The sequence below is a fragment of the Rhinatrema bivittatum genome, chromosome 15 (genome assembly GCF_901001135.1).
Source record: "Rhinatrema bivittatum chromosome 15, aRhiBiv1.1, whole genome shotgun sequence".
Classification (NCBI taxonomy): domain Eukaryota; kingdom Metazoa; phylum Chordata; class Amphibia; order Gymnophiona; family Rhinatrematidae; genus Rhinatrema; species Rhinatrema bivittatum.
In genome coordinates, this window is record NC_042629.1 from 46003580 (window position 1) to 46020123 (window position 16544).

Below are 16544 nucleotides of genomic sequence, written 5' to 3' on the forward strand. Positions count from 1 at the left end.
AATGGCATCGATGGAAATGTCCTGGGCATCGATGACATTGATAAAATAAACAATGGCATCGATGGAAATTACCCTGGCATCGATGGAAGTGCCCTGGGTGATGATGGCATCGACGACACAAAGGTGTGGGTCGATAGCACCCATTCGGGTGATGATGGCACCGATGAAACCCAAGGAAACATCAGTGCCATGGATGAAAAACATGGATGGCACTGATAGAAACGATGCAGGGACCGATGGCATCAGTGTACCGTGGGGGGAGGGGTACAGACGGCATCTAAGAATCCAGGATGGTCTGAAGGGGGTACCGACGGTAGCGATGGGGGCATCGACTGCGCGAGGGTACCGAGGAAATCGAAGGACCTGAAATCGACAGGGGCCCTGGCGGCAACGGAAATCATGGAAGTCCCTGTCCCAGTAGCGCTAATAACCAGGCAGAGTGTCACAGAGGGACACTCGCAGGCTATGTGTGGCTAATTGAAAACATAGGGAGAGGGAAGGCCGCAGTCGGTTGGCAGGCCAGGGAAGTGACAGGAACCGACCGAAAAAACAGGGCATAGTACTCACCGAGCGTCGAATAAACGTACACGAAGGGAGACCAGTGCAGGGAAAAGTGTTTGTGAAGTAAAAGTTTAAGTGTTTTCGTAAGGAAAAAGTTTTAGAATTTCTCACAGAGCTCCTAACCGCTATGCTTACTGCAGAGTGGAAAAAAGAAGACTAAGGGAGACACCTGTGGCTCACAGGGATAATTGCAGGCTGAGCATGCTCAGTGCACTCAGTGTGCCAGTGTCAGTCAAAGCTTTGTAGAAACTTTGACAGAAACGTTTTCCATACAGGGCTCCATCCTGTGATGTCACCCATATGTGAGGACTACCATCCTGCTTGTCCTGTGAGTAAAATGTAGCTGCGGTACGGTCGATGGCCAATAGGCCGCAAGGGCCAAACTCGACGATAATCGACGGAAAAATGGGTAAAAACTTACTGGAGTACCACGGCTTGGAAAAGTTAAAGGAGAGACCCCTGTGGGGCAAATTAACTTTTAGCAATTCCGTGAGGAAAATTCCTGTCAGGAATCTCTGCAGAGCTCCTAAACCGTGAGGCTACTGCTGCGCAGAAAAAAGAAGACTGAAGAGGGACCCCTGCTGGATGCAGGGTTAGTGCCATGCTGAGCATGCCCAGTAGGGGCCAGTCAAAGTCCTGGAAACTTTGACAAAAGTGTTTCGTGATTGGGCTCCATCCTGTGATGTCACCCATATGTGAGGACTACCATCTTGCTTGTCCTGTGAGAATGTTTTATTCTTTATACACATTTTAAAACCCTACATATACATATATATTTTTATTGATAAAGATATGCTTGGTACTCTAGCAGGAATTCTGGATTTAATTATGTAAATAAACTCAGCCTATTGGTTTCAAAACAAAATCTTAATTGTTTATTTAATTTCTATTCCATTTAGTGTTTTAAGGTCAACAAAGTATATTTCAAAAGACTTACCACTATTTCTGTTGTGACTTCATGTCTGCTAAATCTGTAAATGATAACATAGGCAGAAACTCCTGCCACACAGAATATTCTGCTTTCAGGGCACAAAGAGATCATCTGAATAGCAAACGGATCCTCTTCTACAATTTCTGCTGTTTGCTTTCCTTCTCCAGGCTTTTGTTTTTCAAATACCTTTGAAGTTTTCAACTTATACAACATTTGCAGAGTTGCTGTAAAATAATGAAAAATATTTCAAATATTACTTTCCAATAATAAAGTCTTCATTTTTTACTGGTTTTCTTTTTTCTGATTAATTCCACAAACATAACATCATCTACAATTTTAATTTTTATTTATTTTTTACTTTTAGAAGTTACAAAATTTTGAGCAAAGGCATTGCTAGGAATTTGGGTCCATATGGTCTCCCCTGAGATTTTGATAACTAAATTTTGATAACGGTGGTCCACCGTTATGGAACTCCATCCCTCCCGACCTCAGACAGGAGCCCTGCCTCCCCACCTTTAGAAAAAGACTTAAGACTTGGCTGTTTAAGCAAGCTTTCCCGGACTCCAATTAATAAGAACATAAGAACATAAGAAAATGCCATACTGGGTCAGACCAAGGGTCCATCAAGCCCAGCATCCTGTTTCCAACAGTGGCCAATCCAGGCCATAAGAACCTGGCAAGTACCCAAAAACTAAGTCTATTCCATGTTACCATTGCTAATGGCAGTGGCTATTCTCTAAGTGAACTTAATAGCAGGTAATGGACTTCTCCTCCAAGAACCTATCCAATCCTTTTTTAAACACAGGTATACTAACTGCACTAACCACATCCTCTGGCAACAAATTCCAGAGTTTAATTGTGCGTTGAGTAAAAAAGAACTTTCTCTGATTAGTTTTAAATGTGCCCCATGCTAACTTCATGGAGTTCCCCCTAGTCTTTCTACTATCCGAAAGAGTAAATAACTGATTCACATCTACCTGTTCTAGACCTCTCATGATTTTAAACACCTCTATCATATCCCCCCTCAGTCGTCTCTTCTCCAAGCTGAAAAGTCCTAACCTCTTTAGTCTTTCCTCATAGTGGAGCTGTTCCATTACCCTTATCATTTTGGTAGCCCTTCTCTGTACCTTCTCCATCGCAATTATATCTTTTTTGAGATGAGGCGACCAGAATTGTACACAGTATTCAAGGTGCGGTCTCACCATGGAGCGATACAGAGGCATTATGACATTTTCCGTTTTATTCACCATTCCTTTTCTAATAATTCCCAACATTCTGTTTGCTTTTTTGACTGCCGCAGCACACTGTACCGACAATTTCAATGTGTTATCCACTATGACACCTAGATCTCTTTCTTGGGTTGTAGCACCTAATATGGAACCCAACATTGTGTAATTATAGCATGGGTTATTTTTCCCTATATGCATCACCTTGCACTTATCCACATTAAATTTCATCTGCCATTTGGATGCCCAATTTTCCAGTCTCACAAGGTTTTCCTGCAATTTATCACAATCTGCTTGTGATTTAACTACTCTGAACAATTTTGTGTCATCTGCAAATTTGATTATCTCACTCGTCGTATTTCTTTCCAGATCATTTATAAATATATTGAAAAGTCAGTGTCCCAGTACAGATCCCTGAGGCACTCCACTATCCACTCCCTTCCACTGAGAAAATTGCCCATTTAATCCTACTCTCTGTTTCCTGTCTTTTAGCCAGTTTGCAATCCACGAAAGGACATCGCCACCTATCCCATGACTTTTTACTTTTCCTAGAAGCCTCTCATGAGGAACTTTGTCAAACGCCTTCTGAAAATCCAAGTATACTATATCTACCGGTTCACCTTTATCCACATGTTTATTAACTCCTTAAAAAAAGTGAAGCAGATTTGTGAGCAAGACTTGCCCTGGGTAAAGCCATGCTGACTTTGTTGCATTAAACCATGTCTTTCTATATGTTCAGTGATTTTGATGTTTAGAACACTTTCCACTATTTTTCCTGGCACTGAAGTCAGGCTAACCGGTCTGTAGTTTCCCGGATCGCCCCTGCAGCCATTTTTAAATATTGGGGTTAAATTTGCTATCCTCCAGTCTTCAGGTACAATGGATGATTTTAATGATACGTTACAAATTTTTACTAATAGGTCTAAAATTTCATTTTTTAGTTCCTTCAGAACTCTGGGGTGTATACCATCTGGTCCAGGTAATTTACTACTCTACAGTTTGTCAATCAGGCCTACCACATCTTCTAGGTTCACCGTGATTTGATTCAGTTCATCTGAATCATTGCCCATGAAAACCTTCTCCATTATGGGTACCTCCCCAACATCCTCTTCAGTAAACACCGAAGCAAAGAAATCATTTAATCTTTCTGCGATGGTCTTATCTTCTCTAAGTGCCCCTTTAACCCCTCGATCATCTAACGGTCCAACTGACTCCCTCACAGGCTTTCTGTTTCGGATATATTTAAAAAAGTTTTTACTGTGAGTTTTTGCTTCTACAGCCAACTTCTTTTCAAATTCTCTCTTAGCCTGTCTTATCAATGTCTTACATTTAACTTGCCAATGTTTATGCTTTACCCTATTTTCTTCTGTTGGATCCTTCTTCCAATTTTTGAATGAAGATCTTTTGGCTAAAATAGCTTCTTTCACTTCCCCTTTTAACCATGCCGGTAATCGTTTTGCCTTCTTTCCACCTTTCTTAATGTGTGGAATACATCTGGACTGTGCTTCTAGAATGGTATTTTTTAACAATGACCACGCCTCTTGGACATTTTTTACTTTTGTAGCTGCTCCTTTTAGTTTTTTTCTAACAATTTTTCTCATTTTATCAAAGTTTCCCTTTTGAAAGTTTAGCATGAGAGCCTTGGAGTTGCACACTGTTCCTTTTCCAGTCATGGTGTAGGGCATTAATGCCCTACACCATCATCATACATTATACAGTCAGCTCAGTGTCACCTCTTTGTAAATCATTTTTGACGTTATTAACCTTTTCTTTATTTCCCTCTTCTCCCAGTTTAACAGTCCTTGTTATTTGTAACTGCTTTCTTCTGCACTATAGTTCCAGTTCGATGTCTATTTTTGCACACCTGTTCAAATGAAAACCAGCATGATGTGATTGTATCATGAGTGCCGGTATATAAAAACCTTAAATAAATAAATAAAATAAAAATAAATAAATTAAAGGATCATGATTAGCAGGTGCACATTTCTGCAGCAATTTTCAAAAGAAAAATATGCTTTTACTTCCCCTTTGAAATTGGTGCATAGCCAGCCCATAGGTAAAAGTACATATTGACTCTCCAACAATGCAGGCAGATTTAAAAATTGTTCCAGTAATAAGCATCAAATTTGACAATCACTACAGTGAGCAGACATGTTGCTAGGTACTTGAAAGACATGGGGTACAGGCCCATGGAGTTTCAGCCCATATGGTCTCTCTCTCAGATTTTGATAATTAAATTCAGCTTTCATGAACAGCTTCCCATCCCCACCTCTATGCTGAGAATAATTCTGTAAAACTCAGGACATTACTGTTACTCAGATCTTGCTGGTTTTATGGGGAAAATTAAAAAAATTGTTTTTTGTTTTTTTTATCAAGGGACTCACACCAGCTCTGTTCCATTTGGTGAGGCATGCCTTGTTTTTATAAATGTATTTAATTTTCCACTACCTCTCTCCATACAGTATAACAATAAACTACAGAGAGAACATACAACAATACTTACAACTGTTGAAGTCATTCACAGCCCGGTCCACTGGGTAAGAGAGATTGTGTATCAGTCTGAAGTTATCATCTTGTCAAAGAGCGGGAGGTTGAAGGGACCTGCTACCCTGCCTAGACTAATTTCCACCCCCAGATTTTCTCTCACTATCGGGCCGATGCAGTATGGTGCGCTTGACCGAGCGCACAGTTAGGCCCCGTTTGGCCGCGCGTTTTCAATGCGCTATTTTTACCACTTATACAATAAGGGGTAATAGCACGTGGAAAACGCACGGCCAACCCCCTGAAACTAATAGCACCCGCAACATGCAAATGCATGTTGATGAGCCTATTAGTTAGTCCCGCGTGATCCAGAAAGTAAAATGTGCTGCCAAGCCGCACATTTTACTCTCAGAAATTAACTCCTGCCAAAGGCAGGTGTTAATTTCGGCCAGCACTGGGAAAGTGTACAGAAAAGCAGAAAAAACTGCTTTTTGGGAGGCCCCAAAAATAAAAAATTATATATAAAAAAAAAAAAAAAGCTGCAGCTCGCAAGTTGGAAGACAACAGACGCCAGTAAAATTAAGCGCCGGCTGTCAAACCCGCTGACAGCCGCTGCTTCTGCCAATAAGGCGGCGCTAGGGATGCGCTAGTGTCCCTAGCACCTCCTTATTACCATGGGCCCTCATTTGAATACTAAATTGGGCCCAGGAGAGTGGCCTAGGCACGTGTTGGGAGAGTAGGTGCTCGCCTCGGAGTGTCAGCTCTCCTGCGCATTTTACTGTATCGGCCCGTATGTCAGCGAACCTGTTGCGGAGTGTGCATTTGCATGTTGGGCAGGGTTCACAGGACCCTCATATGAGATTCTAAAGCCCTCCTTGAAACCTTGGTGTGAAGTAAAGGCTGCATATCTATTGGGATAGAGGCTAAGACCCGAAGCCAATCACTCCTAAATGACTGGAGTCGGGGCTCACGATTAAGGGCTACTTGCCCCTGCCGCTTGGGGCTTTCTTGGTACACTTAGTGTCAGGGTGACCAGTGGCGCGGGTGGAGCAGATGTGCTTGTACTTGCAATCCTTTGTTGTACTGCCAACAAGCTTCCGCCGTGGGGTCGACTGCCCGCCCCCGCCCCCTGAGCACAAAAGGAGCGATTATGTGCTTGTGTTTCCAAATTGCGTGCTATCATGTGTCAGCCACTACTCGACGTCTTGTTCACCCCATGACATGCATGGTGTATCGGCCATCCTTTCTCTGAATAGCTCGTCATAATTCAACCAAATACCTTGTAGGTGGAGTGGGTACTGACAATGGTGTCTAAGACCACAAAGCTAAGTTCTGCAAGGGATAGAAACATAGAAATGACGGCAGAAGAAGACCAAACGGCCCATCCAGTCTGCCCAGCAAGCTTCACACATTTTTTCTCATACTTTTATTTTTTATTTATTTGTGTTTTTCTATACCGGCATTCACGGAAGTTCGTATCATGTCGGTTTACATAAAACAAGGGGTGAGCAATACATTATAACGTACATAGCTAAAACGTAAGAGTATACATTACAAAAGTATAACAAGTGCATAGAAGAAAAAAGTTACAATAAAACAGGGGTTATTCTAACTGGGATTAGAGTTAGAGGAGAGATAAAAAGTTTAACAAGAAGTAAAACCTTGTAGTGATTGGTTGGTATTATCTGTTTCAGTTTAATAGAAGATGCTCAGTGTTGCTGCATTTGATGGAGTGAATCATTAAGGGTCCGGAAATGCTTTCATGAACAGCTTTTAAGTCTCTTCCTGAAGGTTGGAAGACATGGTTCCTGTCGTAATTCTAAGGGGATTGAGTTCCATAGTGGGGGACCTGCTGTGGAGAAGGCCCGATCTCTCAATGTTATATGCTGGGTGGTAATGTTGTGAGGTACTTGTAGATATTCTCTATATGCTTCTCTGATGGGTCTGTTGGAGGAGTGTTTTTTGAGAGCTATTTGTAGATGGAGTGGAGCCAGTCCATGGATATTTTTGTAGATTGTGGTGAGGGACTTATGAATTATTCTGTAGTGGATTGGTAACCAGTGAAGGTCTTTGAGGACTGGTGTAATGTGATCTCTTCTCCTTTTGTTTGTTAGAATTCTTGCTGCCGTGTTCTGTATCATTTGGAGAGGTTTAGTGTGGGATGATGGGAGGCCTAGTAGGATAGAGTTGCAGTAATCAATTTTCGCAAATATTATTGCTTGGAGCACTGTTCTATAATCATGGAAATGAAATAGGGGTTTTATTCTTTTTAATACGTGCAGTTTGTGGAAGCAGTCTTTGGTTGTTTGGTTGATAAACGATTTTAAATTTAGCCGGTTGTCTATAGAAACTCCTAAATCTCTTACTTTTGAGATTTGCAAGTTGGCTGGCGGGTTTGTAGTGATTTTGCAATTATCTGGAGAGATTAGCATGAATTCGCTTTTTGATTGGTTTAGAATAAGATTTAAGCTGGATAAGAAATCGTTAATTTCTTGAAAACAGTTTTCCCAAAGTTCTAGAGCTTTAGTGATGGATTCTTTGATGGGGATCACAATCTGGACATCGTCGGCGAATATGAAGTGTTTTAGGTTCAATTTGTTTAGCAGTTGGCAAAGCGGGAGAAGGTATAAGTTGAAAAGTGTTGGTGAGAGAGAGGAACCCTGAGGAACTCCTTGTGAAGATGGGTATCTGGGGGATTCTTTGTTGTGGATTTTAACTTTGAAACCTCTGTTTTCTAAGAATGTCTTGAACCATGTTAGTGCTGATCCTGCAATACCGATGTTCGCCAGTTGCTTTAGTAATATGGCGTGGTTAACAGTATCGAAAGCTGCCGATAGATCCAATAAAATCAGTAGGAAGGCCTGTCCTTTGTCGAGGCCCAATATAATGTAGTCAGTCAGTGAGATTAGAAGGGATTCTGTGCTTGAAGCTTTTCTGAAACCAAATTGAGTAGGGAATAGAATTTTGTGTTCTTCTATGTATTCAGATAGTTGTGTGTTAACTAGTTTCTCCATCACCTTGGCAATGAAAGGCAGATTGGAGATTGGACGGAAGTTGTTAGGATCTTTGGGGTCCAAGTTAGGCTTCTTGAGGAGCGGTTTAATGGATGCTAGTTTGAGGTCGTCTGGATAGAAACCCTGGGTGAATGAGCAGTTTATGATGTCCGCTAGGGTTTTGGTTATGGTGTCCGGGATTAGCAGTAGTAGTTTAGATGGGATCTGGTCTAGTGGATGAGATGAGGGTTTCATTTTCTTAAGAAGTGTTTGGATCTCTGAGGAAGTGGTGAGTTCAAGAGACTGGAGGGAGATGTCTTTATTATGGAGTGCGTAATTGCTGGCTGGTGTGCCTGTATTAGGCTTTAATTGTGTTAGCAGGTTTGTGATTTTCTTACTGAAGAAGAATGCCAGCTCATCAGCTTTTGTTTGAGCTTGGTTAGGTTTCTCTTATCTGTTTCTCTTAGCTCTTTGGTTCTAACCAAAGAGCTAAGAGAAACTTATCTGTTTCTCTTAGCTCTTTGGTTCTATTTCCCTTCCACCCCCACCATTAATGTAGAGAGCAGTGATGGAGCTGCATCCAAGTGAAATATCAAGCTTGATTAGTTAGGGGTAGTAGGGGAAGTAACCGCCGCAATAAGCAAGCTACACCCATGCTTATTTGTTTTACCCAGACTATGTTATTCAGCCCTTATTGGTTGTTTTTCTTCTCCCCTGCCATTGAAGCAGAGAGCTATGCTGGATATGCATGAAGTATCAGTTTTTCTTCTCCCCTGCCGTTGAAGCAGAGAGCTATGCTGGATATGCGTGAAGTATCAGTTTTTCTTCTCCCCTGCCATTGAAGCAGAGAGCTATGCTGGATATGCGTGAAGTATCAGTTTTTCTTCTCCCCTGCCGTTGAAGCAGAGAGCTATGCTGGATATGCGTTGAAAGTGAAGTATCAGGCTTATTTGGTTTGGGGTAGTAACCGCCGTAACAAGCCAGCTACTCCCCGCTTTGTGAGTGCGAATCCTTTTTTCCACATTTCCTCTTGCTGTTGTAGCTTAGAGCGATGTTGGAGTCACAGTAACCATGTGTATGTTTATTGAATAAGGGTATTATCTCCAGGCAGTAGCCGTCATTCTGGCGAGCCACCCACTCTTTATTGACGGCCTCTTGATTTTATGGATCCACAGTGTTTATCCCACGCCCCTTTGAAGTCCTTCACAGTTCTGGTCTTCACCACTTCCTCCGGAAGGGCATTCCAGGCATCCACCACCCTCTCCGTGAAGAAATACTTCCTGACATTGGTTCTGAATCTTCCTCCCTGGAGCTTCAAATCGTAACCCCTGGTTCTGCTGATTTTTTTCCTACGGAAAAGGTTTGTCGTTGTCTTTGGATCATTAAAACCTTTCAAGTATCTGAAAGTCTGTATCATATCACCTCTGCTCCTCCTTTCCTCCAGGGTGTACATATTTAGATTCTTCAATCTCTCCTCATAAGTCATTTGATGAAGACCTTCCACCTTTTTGGTCGCCCTTCTCTGGACCGCCTCCATCTTGTCTCTGTCTCTTCGGAGATACGGTCTCCAGAACTGAACACAATACTCCAGGTGAGGTCTCACCAAGGACCTGTACAAGGGGATAATCACTTCCCTTTTCTTACTCGATATTCCTCTCTCTATGCAGCCCAGCATTCTTCTGGCTTTAGCTATCGCCTTGTCACATTGTTTCGCCGACTTCAGATCATTAGACACCATCACCCCAAGGTCTCTCTCCTGCTCCGTGCACATCAGCCTTTCTGCCCCCATCGAATACAGTTCATTCGGATTTCCACTCCCCATATGCATGACTCTGCACTTCTTGGCATTGAATGTCAGCTGCCATATCTTCGACCACTCTTCCATCTTCCTTAAATCCCATCTCATTCTCTCCACTCCTTCTGGCGTGTCCACTCTGTTGCAGATCTTAGTGTCATCCGCAAAAAGACATACCTTACCTTCTATCCCTTCCGCAATGTCACTCACAAAGATATTGAAAAGGACCGGTCCCAACACCGATCCCTGCGGTACACCGCTTAAAATCGCTCTCTCTTCAGAGAGAGTTCCATTTACCATCACACATTGTCTTCTGTCCGTCAACCAGTTTGCAATCCAGGCCACCACCTCGGCACTCACTCCTAAGCTTCTCATTTTATTCACCAGTCTCCTGTGCGGGACAGTGTCAAAAGCTTTGCTGAAGTCCAAGTAGATGACATCGAGTGCTCTTCTTGATCCAATTCCTTGGTTACCCAGTCAAAAAAGTCAATCAGATTTGTCTGACAGGATCTTCCAATGGTGAATCCATGCTGCCTCTGGTCCAGCAATTCTCCCGACTGTAGATAGTTCACTATTCTCTCTTTCAACAGTGACTTCATTACTTTTCCCACCACCGAAGTGAGGCTAACCGGTCTGTAGTTACCAGCCTCTTCTCTGTTCCCACTCTTGTGAAGTGGGACCACCACCGCTCTCCTCCAATCATTCGGCACCACTCCCGTTTCTAGGGATCTATTGAACAGGTCACACAGCGGACCCGCCAGCACATCTCTGAGCTCCCTCAGTATTCTGGGATGAACTTCATCAGGCCCCATGGCTTTGTCCACTTTCAGTTTCACCAGCTCTTCCCATACATTTTCTACTGTAAATGGAGTTACATCTACTCCATTCCCCTCCAGTTTCTTGTTAACTAGTGACGGTCCTTCTCCAGGGTTCTCTTTAGTGAACACAGAACTGAAGTATTCATTTAATATTTCTGCCATTTCTTCGTCTCTCTCCACACATTGATCCTTTCCACCTTTCAATTTCACTATACCACTTTGAACTTTTCTCTTTTCACTGATGTATCTGAAAAATGTTTTGTTACCACTCTTTACCTCTTTGGCAATCCTCTCTTCCGTTTGACTTTTTGCCATCTTGATTAATTTCTTTGTCTCCCTCAGTTCTACCAGATATTCTTCTTTGTGCTCCTCCTTTTGGGATCTTTTATATTTCTTGAACGCTGTTCTTTTAGCCTTTATTTTGTCAGCCACCTCCTTTGAGAACCAGATAGGTTTCATTTTTCTTTTGCTTTTCTTTACTTTTCTAACATATAGATTAGTTGCCTTGGTAATTGATCCTTTTAGATTTGTCCACTGTTGATCCACATCTCTCTCGTTTTCCCAGCCTTTTAGTTCTTCCTCCAGGTACTTCCCCATTTCATCAAAGTCTGTGTTTTTGAACATCAAAACTTGGGTTTTTGTGCTTCTTTTCAGTGTCCTTTTTGTGATATTAAACCATACCGTTTGATGATCACTGGTGCTGAGGTGGGCACCCACCTGGACGTCTGAGACATTATCTCCATTAGTGAGCACTAAGTCGAGTATAGCTCCTTCTCTCGTGGGTTCCATTACCATTTGTTTGAACAAAGCTACTTGCAGGGCATCTACTATTTCTCTACTATTATTAGATTCTGCAGATGGGATTCTCCAGTCTACATCTGGCATATTAAAGTCTCCAACGATCACCACTTCTCCTTTCTTTGCTATCCTGTGGATGTCTTCAACCAGATCTCTGTCCAGCTCTTCCTTTTGGTTTGGAGGCCTGTAAACCACTCCAATAAAAATGGATGCCCCATCTTTTTTTAAGTTGGCCCATAGTGCTTCTTCTTTGCCCCATCTTCCTTGCAGCTCAGATGCTTGGATATTGTTTCTGACATAAAGAGCCACTCCTCCCCCTTTCCTATCCTCTCTGTCCTTCCTTAACAAGTTATAGCCTGGTATTGCCGTATCCCAGTCATGAGATTCCGTAAACCACGTTTCCGTGACAGCAACAACGTCCAAGTCCACCTCCACCATTAGGGCTTGCAGATCTGGGATTTTATTACCCAAACTACGAGCATTTGTGCTCATAGCTTTCCAGCTTTCTTTGTTCAGGTTACTGCTGTTCCTGGACTCCTTTTGTGACCTATTTAGTTGAGTTTTGTTATCCACTTTTCTCTTTGCATTTGTGCAAGGGAAGAGATTAATGCCTCTGATGACAGAGTCATTCATCACTGTGAGCTTTTTCCTTTGGTTTCTGATCTGGAATTTCTGTATGCACTGGGTTTTTTCTCTCTTTTCCGATAACATTTCAATCTTTTTCTCAAGGACTTCTTCAGAATTCAATACGGCATTTTGTACTTGTTGCACTTGATACAGTGTGTGTCTACGGAACACAGGTCTTATTCTACCAGAGCCCACTGTAATACTTTTTAAGTTCCTTAATGGCCTGTGTGAGTGGGGGGATAGAGTTGTGGGCTGCACAGCTTTCAATAATGGGTGTCTGTGGGTTACAGGTCTTATCCTACCTGAGCCCACAGTAAATCTCTTTTTTCTTGAGTTTTGGTTATTCAGTGGTAAGTGGAAATTATTTCCTGAATAATGTACCGTGGCTGAGACTCTCTTTATTGAAGGTAATTGAGCTTTAAAGTCATCCAGCTCCTTTTCCAAGGTAGAGAGTTTTGAACAAAAGGGGCAAGCCTTAAGTTTCCATATGATTACCCTCAATATAAAGGCTCCACAGCAGTTGCATTGAATAGCACTCATTTAGGTATGTTATTTGATTGGTACACCTAAGGAATAATCAATTTACTAATTTATCTGGTTGCCTATTATGAAGTTAGGATGACTACATTAGAAATACAAACCTAGGGGTGGGTGGGCAGAGGGGTAGGGTGGGAGGGAGTTAAACAGTTTATACCTAGGTCAAGCTGGGTAGGGGGCAAGACACTTTCTGAAAGTTTACTTGTCCTTTAGCTAGTAAATGATCCCACAGAAACAGATTATAATAACAGCTATATAATTAGAGAGATACAGGGAATTTATTTTTTTTTTGTGTGTGGGTTTTTTGAATTTTACAATAATCTAATATCAAGAAACCAAACAGATCAGTATACAATATAATCAAGAAACCAAACTGATTAGTATAATAGAAAGGGATTTGAAATCACAGAGCAGTTTTCTACACAGAAGCAAACCAATATCAAGGAACCACAGATTAATATACAATACTAGAATAAAAAGGGATTATGAAACACAGAGCAGTATTTCCAAAAACTAGTATCTTATCTGCACTGAAACAGTTGGCTCTTCTCCTGGGCTGTGCACAGTCTGTATTGTTTCTGCTGGCTCACAAGTTAGCTACCTCTAGCCACTGAGTGAGCCACACCCAAACTGGCTATATCTGGACTCTTCTGGAACTGGTCCTCTAGCTAGTAAATGTAAAAGATCCTGGAACTGGTCCTCTAGCTAGTAAATGTAAAAGATCCCACAGCACTTATAATCCCAAAATGAAACAGTTTATACCTAGGTCAAGCTGGGTAGGGCAAGACACTTCCTGAAAGTTTACTTGTCCTTTAGCTAGTAAATGATCCCACAGAAAGATTATGTTAGGCATGCAAAGGATGTTAGGATGTTAGGATATTAGGCATGCAAAAGATCGCACCCAGTTGTTAATGTTCCTCAGGACCCGCAGAAGCTTTTGTGCAGTTTGTGATCCTTGTGTGACCCTGTCACCTTCTTACGCCCTTCCAGCAAGCTAAAAATATCAACATACTGGCGATGGTGTATGCAGCATCAGAATGAACACGGAAGGCCCTGTTACAACTGCTTTGTCATGTTTAGTGCTGGCAGGCTGGTATTAATGGTAATGGCGCTCCACAAGCACTCTGCTACTGATGACCCCCGGGAACTAGGGGAAGATGTAGATGAGGCACTCCTGTTGCCCGAGGAGTCAGAGTGACAGGAGTGCATCCTACTCTATCTTATGCCTCCTTTCGCTTTTGTCATGCTCCACAGGGGGCTTGGCCTTAATGGCCTCTGCCGGAGGATGGGACACCCTCTCAACCCCTGGCAGATGTTCAGGGGATTCCTAGCCCTGTGCGCTGATGTGACCCTGCTGGACTCACTTGCAGCAGTCAGCGGCGCCGCAGGCTGCACACTGGGGCATGGTCCAGATTCTCAACTGTGACACTCTGTAGGGCCAGTTGGTTCGGGGTACTGGAGCTCTCGAGTGCAGGGTAGACCAGGGCAGAGAGCGGGGAAACTGACGTCATGGGCTCTTGTGGTTCTGGCACACTGGTTCCCATGGCGTAGCTGGAGTTCCATCGACTAGTACCAGGAGGGATACCTGGCTGCCAATGTGGTTGGGCTCCCTGGTAAAAACTAAGAGGTCCTGGATATAGCCAGGCTGGCCATGGTGGAGGGACTGCCTCTGTGGTCCTCCATCCTGGTGCCTGGGGGCTATATGGGAACGCAGTGAGCTGTGCTGTTCGCTAGGTCACTGGGGTTTGGCGTCGGGCTGAGGTCTCCATCTGGCTCTTCCTCGGGCTGCCCTGGGTTTCCCCCATCCCGCACCCCCTCCCCCCAGGGGTTATCAGCCGGTGGAGCACCTGGAAATTCCTCCCCATGTGGTACTGGGCACCCCGGATCCCCTCATTAGGGTGGATGGCACGTCGAAGCTCTAGTCCTGCAACCATGACCATATGCCATGGCTGAGCTAAAGGTGCTGCGACTCTTAAAGGGCCCCGGGAAGAGCCAATACAGATAGGACCTACCTCGTTGAGGTCTGGCCACAGGACATTGGATCTCCTTCTTGGCTACCACCCTTGGAAGGAACAAAGGTGGAGAAATTGGCCCGCGGTCTCGAAGAACAGGCAGCGGGATATGAACCCTGGTTCCCCTTGTTCGTAGCCTGTCCCTTTACCACTAGGATACTCCTTGCTTCCTCTTGCTGCCGTCTCTTTTTTTTTTTTTGCCAAATAACCAAATTGCAAATAACCAATTGTTAGGCAGCAGTTCCCAAGCGAGGCAGCCATGAGGAGGGACAGGAAGCAAAAGGGACTAGGGCACTGTGCCCCGGCCAGATGCTTTCCCTCCGCACAGCTGCCCCTACCGCGTGGGACGGCCCGGGGCCAGAGTTGGCCAATGAGCCATCCCCAAGATACCTCACGCCCCTCCCCCCCCTTCTACGAGACCACCCTCCGTTCCCCCCAATGACGCGGCTGGGACCGGGCATGCTCTCTTTGGCTGGGGCAGACATCGGCACGCGTGGGCCGCTTCATCGGCCCAGTCGATGTTACGCGTGGGCATGCAGGCCACGTCTTCCTTCCACCCCCCTGGCGTTCAGGGTGCCAGATTATCGGCGGCGTCTGCGCATGGTGCAGCACCGCATCTTTTTCTTTTTACTGTAACTTTTTTCTAGTACCTTAACTATAGTACTTACATATACTGCTAAAGAGCATAATATTTACAGTACTAATAATGAGTAATTAACACTGCATTATGGCCCAGATTTTAAAAGGCCTACACGTGCCAGGTCTATTTTAAAAGTCCCGGCCACGTATGTAAGTCCCGGGGCTTCGAGAAAGGGGAGGGGGCGGGGAGGGTGTAGAGGCCCCCGGCACAACAGCCATTTACCGCTGTGCCGGGGAAATGTGTGCCGGTGCATGCAAACTGCGCCTGCCCCAAGGCAGGCGTAAGAGGTAAGAAATACATTTTAGGGGGGGGGTTAGATTAGGGCTAGGGGGCGGGAAGGTTAGGGGAAGGGGTAGGAAGGATAGATTAGGGGGTAGGGAAGTTCCCTTCCTGGCCGATCCTAAATTGGAGCGGCCTGGGAGGGAACGGGGGAAGGCTGCGGGCGGCGGCACGCGCAAGTTGCACTAATGTGCACCCCCTTGCACATGGACGCGCTCGCGCACGGCTTAAAATCTACCCCTATATATGCAAACTCAAAATCTTATTGGAATTGTTTACAAACATGTTAGCAGGTGGAAGGATTTAAAGTGAATCTGGCTGGGAGCTTGAAGTTATTCAGAGTTTAGCATACACAATATAATAAAATTTAGATCACGTAAAATATCTTCAAATTTACTAGCACATTATGAGAAATAACCTTATTTTGTCTGCTGAAGAAAATAAAAACTCAACATAAAAGGAACATACTAAAAAAAACCAAAAACAAAATACTTACTCGCTGAAGCATCCCAAAACTTTATCGATCCATCTGCATGTCTAAGTAAAACAAAAAATACATTAACATTTAATTAAAATAATACTATTTCAACTGCATGTTTTATGGTTAATACTGATGAAAGATTGCATTAGTCTATCAGGTTTAGTTTTCTTATTTTGATACAAGTCAAAATCAAGATTACATTTCAAACTTTTATCAGTCATCTCCATTCTTCCTAGCTCTTTTTTTCCTTACTTGAAGATTCCAATACATCCATGGACTGATTTTCCAACATGTTCTCACTATTAAGCCTCACAAATCTTGTTTCTACTTTTCCACTGTGTTATGCTAAAATAATGGTCATGGGG

At 43.5% G+C, this 16544-nt stretch overlaps 1 protein-coding gene across 9 annotated transcripts in view; it reads right to left on the reverse strand.

Annotated features, from left to right (window-relative positions):
• STXBP5L (syntaxin binding protein 5 like) overlaps window positions 1–16544 on the reverse strand; it is a 779311-nt gene that overhangs the window by 284196 nt on the left and 478571 nt on the right. For all 9 annotated transcript variants that reach the window (XM_029578338.1, XM_029578339.1, XM_029578335.1 and 6 more), the window contains 2 exons: window positions 16195–16235; window positions 1499–1716 (listed from right to left, as the gene is read on the reverse strand). In XM_029578338.1, the coding sequence (XP_029434198.1) occupies window positions 1499–1716; window positions 16195–16235 (259 nt within the window). The remainder of the gene's footprint in view (window positions 1–1498; window positions 1717–16194; window positions 16236–16544) is intronic.